The sequence below is a fragment of the Paramormyrops kingsleyae genome, chromosome 21 (genome assembly GCF_048594095.1).
Source record: "Paramormyrops kingsleyae isolate MSU_618 chromosome 21, PKINGS_0.4, whole genome shotgun sequence".
NCBI lineage: Eukaryota > Metazoa > Chordata > Actinopteri > Osteoglossiformes > Mormyridae > Paramormyrops > Paramormyrops kingsleyae.
Window position 1 is genome coordinate 21,419,117 of NC_132817.1, and position 11,318 is coordinate 21,430,434.

An 11,318-nucleotide genomic window follows, 5' to 3' on the forward strand; every position below is an offset into this window, starting at 1 on the left:
AACCATGTACATACACTTTAATGTTTTTCCCAAAATCACATACAATAATTCTTAATAAGGCATTTTGTACACAAATTAGGGCTGTTCCTCTAGCTTAAGAGTAATTCCCAACACTGCATACATTTTCACACTTCTGTGAAAAGTTACAATTTTATATATATATATATATATATATATATATATATATATATAAAATCAATGTTTTTAAAATTGAAAAATAAAGAAGGTGGTCCCCGACTAAACAGCACATAGAAATGCTAACACAGCTAGACCAATTGGTTTCAGGGCTAATTCGGGGATACTGCAGATCTAAAGAACGAGAGCAGAGTTTCACCACACGTGAACCACCAGCAGCCAAGAGACGGCTTTCATGAGAGCAGACCGCAACTTTACAGGCCTACAGGCAACAATGGCTTTGATCGCATACGACCATTAAAGAGAAAAAAAATACCATGCACTATATCTAGCTGTCTCAGACCCTATGGCCTAAAGCAGGGCTTCCCAAGTCCGGTCCTGGAGGGCCAGAATCCATCATGGATTTCCTTGCTTAAACACATCTTAATCAGCCAATTACCAAGTTTAGTAGGTGTGTTTGATCAGGGAAACCTGCAAACTTTGTTGGATTCTGGCCCTCCAGGACCGGAATAGGGGAACCCTGAGATAAAGGTTCTTGTTTCTTAATGGCTTTGCTCATGGAACGAAGGCAGTTCGCCACAAAAGTATCATATACTGTAGTCACCAAAGCTAGGAAATTGGAATTTACAGTTTATTTCCTGTAAGTTTCACGGTCACAGTGAAAGTTATTCCATAGCAGAGGCATGCGAGTCTGACTTTGGGTTATTATTTGCAGGAAAAAAGAAATATTTTAAGGTATGACGTAAGATCAAATAAAGAAATTGCTTTAATTTTTTTCTTCAGAACAGCTTATAGGACAATCGTACAAAATCAAAGCACAGATGAAGGGAGGAGAAAATAAATGCAGAAAGGGCCCAGACTGGGGAAACAGGAAAGATGTGGAATAGAGGTGATTAAAGCAGAATATTAAAGGAAAAAAGGTTAAAGATTTCAAGTTAGACCAATAGAAAATTTACAGTCCAATCAGTTGGTTTCCAGGTAAATTAGAAAATTCGTCTATTGCACCATTAATTTCTACTACAACAAATAAAGTACAAAATATCCATATTATTCTTTAAAAAAAATACATACACCCACTTTACCATATTTACTATATTTTTGGTCCCAAAACACTGCCTGGTGGTCAAGGAGAAGTTGTTCAACCCAAGTGTGTCTTTGATAGGCCATCATGTAATACTGAACAGCTTGGTTCTGCAGCTCAAAGTGAAAATACAGATCACTCCAAGTCACAGATCAGAGGACCTTTTGCAGGGACACCGTTTCAGGACCGAGATCAACATCAACAGCAGGTAAAGGTTCGGACGTTTACAGCTCACACAACTGTGCAGATTCACCAGATGGAAAAAAGTTGCAGTAAATTTAAGACAACAGGCTTAATCAATCACCAGCCCTCCATTCTTCCGTTTCCATGGACCACATGGTGACATTATTCCAAAGCAATAACCTGATCGGGGGATGTAAAGAAGACAGCTATCGTGACATCGCCGCATCATGTTTCAGGAAACAAAAAAGGGTTAAATTTCCATCCCAAAAACACTATTTGGTTAACACTAGGCAAAAATCCCAAATAATTCAGCTGTGGAGAAGATTCAATCTGGTCTGGTCATTAAGTGAACTGTAATTTCCAGTGCCCAAGGAATTTGAGATGTCGAGATTAAACTGGTACATAACTGGAGGCTCTAGGGGGGTAATTTACAGAGTAATACTTCCGGCCCACATCTCCTACTCCTACTAAGAGAATTTAAGGTACTCTGTCAAAGAACCTTAGGTTCTTCAAAGCAGATCTATGTCAATATGAATGGAGAACCACCAGCATGAACTTCCTGAAGCCAGGTACCACAACCCCTGCACAGAACAGCGTCAATATGAAGGATTCAAGGAAGTACAGGTGGACAAAGAGAGAGGGGGCTAAAAAAAACAAAAACAAGAAGATTCTGGAACCAGGGAGCAAGGAGAACAAAGAAACGGGAATGGACAGAATAGCTGTGATAGGTGGCCAGGTTCTGTGGTGGGGGGCCCGTCTGGCAATGCATGGGAAACCCCGTCAGTCCTGTCAGACCGTCCTCCTAGCGGTTAAGACTCGCACGATGGAGCCCACGCCTCCCGCCGACAGAGCCTGGAGACAAACGATGTCATTAATATGCTGCGTTGGGATCCAAAAGAACCATTAATGACTAGACCATCTGCTGCCGCCTTTAGCTAATTACGTCCAGAAGGTGGCATGGCAGTTAAGGACACAAAGTCAGGACCAGAAAGCCGCCAGGTCAAGCCAGAAATTACTTCTGCACAAAATTAATACTGTTATAATTATTTACAACAACAACAATATAGTTTTCTATTCAGTCCTCTTAAACAGCACAAAGGCATCTGGAAATTTCACCTTTTCATGCCACTGCAGCAAGATGGCACTACTGTTCTCAGACGGCCTTTCGAAGCCCTTGTAGATATATTTCATTAGGAGATCAACGCCGTTCTTGTCCAGCGCCTGGACTGCCTTCTCGATATCGCTGCTCTTGAAGGAGCTGAGCACTTTCAGAACCAGCACCTCTGCGCGGTCCTGCACACACAAGCCAGGGCGTAAAATGTTTGCCTGGAAGATCTCACTAGGAAACATTTAAGGCTACAGAAAGACTCTCACCTTCACATTCTGGTTCTTTGTGTTAATCGGTGGGTTCTTCAGAACAGCCTGGAGAGCACCCATCAAATTCCCCGTGAAAATGAGGTTAAGCGGAAAATACCAGGCAGAAGCAACATGCCTTCTGCATGCTGCAAAATCCCAGCAGCGAGGGGCCTTCTTCCAACTTCAGAAATATGGATTAGGTGAACATCTCACTTTCCTCTCAAGTCATCTTTGGTCTAACACACTATTGCCAAATAAAAGCATATCGCCACATCTCATGTGCAAGAACTGAAGCCTGTTCTCTGTTAAACGTTTCCACCTGATAAGTAGAAACATTCCATTTTGCTTTCACATATCCTGAATCTCGGTACCAAGTGTGACCCGGCCGCAAATGTGCAATTCAGCACTCTTAAACAATTAAACAGAACTAAACTGGCACAGAATCCACGCCAACCAACAGGACTGTTGGTAGAAAGTCTCCTTTTATTATAAAAGGGGAGTAATGCCTTTCTTACCCAGTGGCCTTGTAATCTCACTTCTTGCATACCTTTCATCGCCCCCAGCCCGCATGCACAAAACACATCACTGCGGTGACTATAAAGGCACAAGGTAAATCGGCAAAAAACGGATATATGGAAGAGCCACGCAACATTAACTTCCAATTGCACATTAATCATGCAAATAGTGGGCAAATTCATAAATTCCATTTGAATGATACAAAATGACTGTATCAAGCTTAATTGCCTACTACTCACGGGGGTTGCGATACGAGTCTTGCGTTTATACTTACAAGTTAAAGGTAGCTAATTGCGTTCACCTAACACTATTCGCATTTCTTTGTTTAAATCTCATTCTTGAGTCTTACAACCACACCCATGCCTGTTCCGGACACTCCTTGCAAAGGAAGTTTGTTGTTGAAAAACTGAGGACCTTAAATGGTCAAAATGGCAATATGAGTACCGCGGATTTACTATTCTTGCGATATGCAGATCAGTTATACGGTTTTATTTTTTAACGTATTAAAGGATATTGTCTTATCAGGGAGTCGACTTCTGCCTCATCTGGACCTGACTGATTCTCTCCGCCATCCTCTTCATCGACAAACTTGTTCTCATCGTACTCGTCCACGTCGACCTTCCTGAAACGATCGGACACGGTGTTCTTTGACATTGTGCGAAATATTTACCTGATTTCTTGCCGAAACACTATTTTGTTGTAACCACGGCCTATAAACGCATTCAATGAACCCTCGGTTGTCCGCTTCCTTCTTCCCCCCTCCGATAATTTACTTCCGCAATCCAGCCTCCCCACTGGCGCCAGTGCAGTACTGCATCTACCACTAACCTTACTTTCTTTTTTTAAATCAAAATCATCGATTACCCTTGCATATTTTTCCTCTACATCGTGAGCCGTTTAGTATACACGAAATAATAATGGATTAGCACGCATTCATGTCAATTGCCTTGGAGAATCAAGGCGCTATATAAAAATAAACAAAATAAAAAATATTACCCTGTACCCCATAAAATGACGAGCTGATCAAAGTCAAGTCAAAGTCAAAGAAAAACTCTATAGTCATCTCAGTAATATACACGTGACTCCAGTTTTTACATTTTACAAAAAATGCACAAAAATACGCATATAAAAATAATACGTAAATATAAACTCTAGACAAGAAGAACAAATTTGCAATTTAGTACAAAGGATTTTTAATATTCAGAAATTGTGCAAATGTAACATCAGGAGCCAAAGTGGGAGACAGATGCATAACGGAATGTAATTATGTGCACATTATAGGTGCCTATGATCAACAGCGGTTCAATATAAATATACAGATATATGACACATACATCTATGAATATTTGTATATAATGAGACTGTGGTTGGTACCAAATATAAATAAATAAGATTGCATTAAGAAATTAAAATTCATTATTGCTCAAAATAATTATACAAATAAATTTAAAAATCTGCATAGCACAAGCGAGAGTAGAAAATGGATGTTTTCGAATTCAGTTTGTGGTTTTACATGTCGAGCACTTACAACGCAGAATATTTGTAGATTCCCTACTATTGGACAGCAGATGGCGCTGTAGCTCTAGAAATAAATGGTTATTCTGTATCAGGCTCCATAAATCCTTTTGAAGAATTTTAGGTTACTGTCGAATTTGTACAGTTTTAAGTTACTGCCAGATTTGGCCTATTACATTAGGTGTAGACGTTCTCAACATTTGTGATCTTTTTGTTAATCTATTTCCCCAAAGTTTCCCAAAGTGTTAAAAGCTGTATCTGTTATTGTTACGATCCGCTCCGTTCGATCCCGATGTGTGCCACGCCCCCTCATTATCCACGTGTGCTTTCCCAATCGTGCCCAGCTGTTCCTTGTTATTTCGACTTGTCTTCTGTATTTAGTCCATGTCTGAGTCAGTCTTCCCCAGATCCGTCATTAATGTTTAATGGTGTCTTGGTCCCGTCCTGTCCGAAATAAACCCTTTTGCTTTCATTTTCGGCTTGCCTCGCTTGCTTCCCGGCTCGCTCGATCACCCAGCCTGACAGAATGACGGATCTCGTCAACGTGCCTCCGCGGATCGAGGACCAACGCCTCGATCTGCTCCAGGAGGTAATTTACTGGCTGTCCCAACCAGAGATCCAGGAGGATCCTGTGGCACGGGACTTAGCCAGCCGGAGCGGGACCCTCCTGGAGGAGGTCACCCCGCTCACGGAAGCGCACGTTTTCGCAGACGTACGCGACAACCTCCGGCAGGTGTACGAGCGGATAACGGAGAGGCGGCTCCAGCCGCTCACCCTCTCCGCGACAGCTTCGACTCGACCTACCAAGCCAAGCCGGAGGAGGCGCAAGGGGAGAAAGCAGGCAGAAGAACCGGCGATCTTTCTGAGGGCTTGCTCTCTCTCCGCTGCCGTCACCCCAAGCGTCATCACCGCTTCCAGTTTGCCGGTACCCCTCGCCAGCCCCGCCGATGAGATGCCGCCACCCTTGGCGGCTTATGACTTTCGGGCAGCACGCCTGTTTAATAGGGGGGCCAGGGCCGTTTGGGACGCCATTCCCCGGATCCCCAAGGCCCTAAAAGGGGCAGCGCCTGCACTCCCGGCGCCAACCCTGGCGCCTGTTATGGACCTGCCGGCAGTGCCTGCTGCTCCTGCCGCCGCTCTGCCCGCGGCAGCGCCTGCTGCTCCTGCCGCCGCTCTGCCCGCGGCAGCGCCTGCTGCTCCTGCCGCCGCTCTGCCCGCGGCACCGCCTGCTGCTGCTGCCGCCGCTCTGCCCGCGGCACCGCCCGTTACAGCCTCCGCCGCTCTGCCCGCGGCACCGCCTGCAGCACCAGCCGCTGAGGCCGCTGCTCTGCCCGAGGTGCCTACTGCGGGGCCCCCTGCTGGCCACGTGACGGTGGCGCCCGCCGAGGTGGCCCCTGCTGGCCGCACGCCTGAGGTACCTGCTGAGGTGCCCCCTGCTGGCCACGAGTCGGCGTTGCCCGCTGCCGCCACCACGCCGGCCTCACCGGTCTCGTCTGCCCTGTCCGCCTCACCAGCAACCCCTGCTGGCTATGAGGTGACAGTGCCCGCAGTCACCACTACGCCTGCTGCAGCTGAAGCGACCCGCTTGTCTGCTGCTACCGCCGCCCTGCCCGCGGCACCGCCTGCAGCACCAGCTGCTGCTGCCGCCGCTCTGCCCGCGGCACCGCCTGCTGCTGCTGCCGCCGCTCTGCCAGCGGCACCGCCTGCTGCTGCTGCCGCTGCGATGCCCGCGGCACCGCCTGCTGCTGCTGATGCAGCTGCTGCCGCTTGGCCAGCGGCACTGCCTGTCTCGCCTGTCCTGCCTGTCCTGCCTGACCCGCCTGTCCTGCCTGTCCTGCCCGTTTCTGAACTGCCTGTTTCGCCTGTCCTGCCAGCTCCTGAACTGCCTGTATCGCCGGCTCCTGTCCTGCCTGTCTCGCCGGTCCTGCCGGCGCCTGACCCTCCTGAGGTGGCCACGGTTACGTCCGAAGCCCGTCTGCCCGCCGCTTCTCTGCCTGAGCCAGCCGCCGGCCCCTTCTTCGGGACGCGCCTGGCCCTTAAAGGGGCAAGGTCCATTAGGGACGCTGTCCCGCTAGTTCTGCGATTTCGGACGCGGGCAAAGCCCCCCGTGGTTCCTGAGGCGCCTGCAGCTCCCCCCGAGGTTCCTGTGTTGCCTGCTCCAGCTGTACTACCCCCCACTGGTCGCACGCCCGAGGCGCCTGCCGAGGTGCCCCCTGCTGGCCATGTGAGGGCGGTGCCCGCCACGGCGCCCCCGGCTGGCTGCACGCCTGAGGTGCCTGCGGAGGTGCCCCCTGCTGGCTGCGTGACGGAGGCGCATGCCGAGGCACCCCCTGCTGGACTCACGCCCCAGGTGTCTGCTGAAGCGCCCCCTGCAGCTGCTGGCCGCACGCTCGAGGACGCCGCTGCGTCCGCAGCGCCCCCTGCGGCTGCTGGCCGCACGCCCACGACGCCCTCTGCTGCTGAGGGCCACACGCCCGCTCTACCCGCGGCCCTGCCCGAGGCCGCCTTTCCTGTCCTGCCCGCGGCCCCGCCTGAGGCCGCTGTTCCTGTCCAGCCTGCGGCCCTGCCTGAGGTCGCCGCTCTGCCCGCGGCCCTGCCTGAAGCCGCCGGTCTGCCCGTCCTGCCCTGCTCGCCTGACCTGCCCATCCGGTCCTGCTCACCAGCAGCCACGCCCGCAGCTTCCCCTGCTGATGCTGCCGCGCTGCTTACGGCGGCCCCTGCGGACCGCTCGCCGGCCCTGCCTGTCTCACCGGTCCAGCCCGGCTCGCCTGTCGGCACTGCAGCCACGCCCGCGACTGCCGTCGCCGCTCTGCCTGCAGCACAGCCTACAGCTGGCTGCTTGCCCGAGGTGCCCACGGAGGCGCTCCCTGCTGGCCGCGTGATGGCGGCGGCCCCTGCTGGCCGCGTGATGGCGGCGGCCCCTGCTGGCCGCGTGATGACGGCGGCCCCTGCTGGCCGCGCGATGGCGGCACCCCCTGTTGGCCACGTGATGGTGGTGCCTGTGGCTGCGTCTGCGGTTCCGGTGCTGCCTCCGCCTGCACCCACGCCCGCCGAGGTGCCTGCTCTGCCTGCGGCACCTCCTGCTGGCCACACACCCAAGCCCGTCTCGCCTGACCTGCCTGTCCTGTCCGGCCAGCCCTGCTCGCCGGTCCTGCCCGTCTCGCCTGTCCTGTCCGGCCAGCCCTGCACGCCCGCAGCGCCCCTGGCTGACCACTCTCCTGTCCTGCCCGTCTCGCCTGTCCAGCCGGCCCCGCCCTGCTCGTCTGTCCAGCCGGCCGCACCCGCGGCTCCACCCGCTGCTACGGCCATGCCCGCGGCCCCGCCTGAGGCCGCCGCTCTGCCCGCGGCCCCGCCTGAGGCCGCCGCTCTGCCCGCGGCCCCGCCTGAGGCCGCCGCTCTGCCCGCGGCCCCGCCTGAGACCGCGGCTCTGGCTGCCCCGCCTGCGGCCACGCCCGCGGCTCTGGCTGCCCCGCCTGCGGCCACGCCCGCGGCTCTGGCTGCCCCGCCTGCGACCACGCCCGCGGCTCCGGCTGCCCTGCCTGTTGCCTCTTTAGAGGCCTTGACTTCTGTCCGCCCGGCACAGACCTCCCTCTTGTCTCCCTTACCTCAGCGAGGCCGACAGACCCCGGGACCCCGCCTGTCCGTTTCCCGTAAGGGACGGGGACACAGGCGTCGGGTCCTGGTCCCACCTGCCCTAACCCCTGGCTCGCCCGTGCGCCCCCTGGCCGTGGCTCGGTGGCTGCCTGCGGGTCCAGCGGCTCCGGCCCGGCTGCCGCCTCCGGGCCCCCCCGCTTCGGCTGGTCGTCGGTTGGCGCCTTCCCTGGCTCCGGCTGCGCCTCCGCCTGCTGCGGCTTCCCCCTCCTGCCTGCCTGCACCAGTGTTCCCTCCTGCTCCTTCCTTGTTTCCTTTGTTGGTCCCTACGTCTGTCTCCTTGTCCCCTGTGTGGTCCCCTCCTGCTCCGGCCTCCCTTCCGCCTGTGGCCCCTGCGGCTGCCTTCCCTCGCCCGCCTGGGTTCCCTCGAGCTCGCCCTGTTCTTCCTCCTCCCTTTGTTCCGTCTCCTCGTCCCTTTGTTCCTCCTGTCTCGGTTCCTCGTCCCTCTGTGTCTTCTCCGTCCCCTCCTGGTCCCTTTGTCCCTCCGGTTTTTGCTGCTCGTCCCTCTGTGCCTCCCGTGTTCACTCCCGGCCCTTTTGTTCCTCCATTTTCTGTCCCCTCTCTGTCTCCTTTCTTTGTCTGCCTGTCCGCGTTCCCTGTCCTCTGTCAGGTTTTGTCGTTTTTCTGGTCCTTGTTCCTGTTCTGTGTCTCTGTCCTGTTTCCGGTGTCTCGTTAATGTTTTGCTTTTGTCTTCCAGATCCTGTTCCCCGGTCTCGTCCGTCGCCTCCTCTCAGGCGCGCCCGGTGTGCGCGCCTTTGGGGGGGGGTTCTGTTACGATCCGCTCCGTTCGATCCCGATGTGTGCCACGCCCCCTCATTATCCACGTGTGCTTTCCCAATCGTGCCCAGCTGTTCCTTGTTATTTCGACTTGTCTTCTGTATTTAGTCCATGTCTGAGTCAGTCTTCCCCAGATCCGTCATTAATGTTTAATGGTGTCTTGGTCCCGTCCTGTCCGAAATAAACCCTTTTGCTTTCATTTTCGGCTTGCCTCGCTTGCTTCCCGGCTCGCTCGATCACCCAGCCTGACAGTTATACTGTCTTTTTTTACTGTCTTTCTTATTCTTGCTGCTGTTTCTAAAGAATTTCCCCATTGTGGGATTAATAAAGTCAATCTTATCTTATCTTATCTTGGTTTCAGCTGATAAGCCTATTTTATTTCCATATGGGCTTGTTGAAATTCACAAGGAGGACATTTGTCTTTTTCCTGTTTCTGTAGTTTAATGTAAATCATGTGCTACATGTTTGCACTTTTTACTGATCAGTGTGGATAATGGCGGCTGTATATTTGCCCATATTCTGAGTTTACAGTTTATTACAGGTGTTACGGAAAATTCAGTTTGTACACGGTTTCGCTGTTGTTTTAATGTATTTTTACGAAGCTCTTGAGGTAAACAAGCCACATATTTTAAAACATCACATGCCTTTTCGATGTTTTTTGTTTTTACAGATGATAAATGAAAGTATTTAATTCGCTGGATAGAGATATTTCTTGATGAAAACGGTATAGTATTGCTTATAAGACTATACAGGCCTATGCGTGACGACATACTGTATTCACATGTAATAATGTTTGGCGCCCGTGGTTTGCCAAGTGCGCACTCTCGAGCAGTTACCACCACTGACTAAAATTATCTTTTGCTACCGACAGTTATACGTGTCTCCAATTGTTTTATTTGCGAGGCTTATTTGGAAATATGACCCTGAGGTGACGCATATAAAAACGTGTATTCAGTGAATAAAAAAATAGCAAATCCCTCAAAGGAAAAACTTAAAACGCATTTAAACATTTCCTCATCTTTAACGTCTAGACAAGCTGGCCTCTGACAACGAATGAAAAATGAGTCAGTCACCTTGCACGAACCATGAATTTCTTCTAGGGTAACAGGCAAAGAAGGTCACTACATAACATGATCCATTTTATTCTGAAATGTTTGCTGAAAAATCTTATCAGGTGTGCGAGTGTTTAGATTTGGCTTTGCAGTGGCGCCAGGAAATATGCTTGGAAAAATAACCAAACTATGAATGTACAATCTAGTTCATATATCTCATGCTGGGAATCAGGAAGTCAGATTTCCTGAATAAAAAGGGGGGCCTTTTACAGTCTTCAGATTACAAAATAATAAAGAGAAAATATCATTATAGTTATTGATGTCGACTAATTCATTTTGAAAACATTTTTTAAAATTCACTAAATGCATTTCTGCTGTCACAAAATAAACGGTAAATGCAAGTGCGGAAGTTAACAGGTGTTTAATCAGAAAACCAAAAAAAAAGTCCGCAAAACACATATGAAAACACCAGTCAGCAAAGTTAAATCCGGGAAATTCACAATATTCTAGGGCAAACCACAGTCATTCAGCAAACAGAAATAGGTCAAGGGCGTAATATAGCTGCGAACGTAATACCTCAAGTGGATTCTGGTAATTACATTACATACGTAAAAAAAAGTAAACGTAAAAATAAATGTAAAAAAGTGCTTGTAGGCCTATAAAGCAGGTGGGTCTAAATCGGAACCGTGTAATTTAAATAGGTGAGGCTGAGTGGATGAAAACAGGGCCAAGCATGCAGAGTTGGTTAACCTGTTTTTCAATACCTGTCTAGTTCCGGAGAACTAAGAAATCCTTGCGTAACTTGCATAATTAGAAAAGATGTTCTCGGACCGACAACAATATATTCCCTGAACAGCCCCATCACCCCTGGCCTCTGTATAATCCCTACTCCTTCCACACCTCCAACCTCTACAAGTTCTAGAATTGCTGGATGGATCAACTGGAAATTTGAAAGCCACTGAATATATTTTTCCTGATCGTGACACGTAACTCTGAAACCATACCTATTCATTTGCGGTACATTCCACTTGCTGATTTGCTATTTCCCCCCC

General features: G+C 50.7%; 1 protein-coding gene across 1 annotated transcript; it reads right to left on the reverse strand.

The window, feature by feature from the left end:
- Positions 1-4,063, reverse strand: LOC111841075 (actin-related protein 2/3 complex subunit 5-like). The gene is made up of 4 exons (XM_023806573.2): positions 3,786-4,063; positions 2,774-2,846; positions 2,516-2,692; positions 1-2,251 (listed from the first exon to the last, which is right to left on the reverse strand). Exons 1-4 carry the CDS (start codon positions 3,923-3,925, stop codon positions 2,189-2,191), a joined length of 453 nt encoding a protein of 150 aa, XP_023662341.1. The 5' UTR covers positions 3,926-4,063; the 3' UTR covers positions 1-2,188.
- Between the last annotated feature and the right edge of the window lie 7,255 nt (positions 4,064-11,318).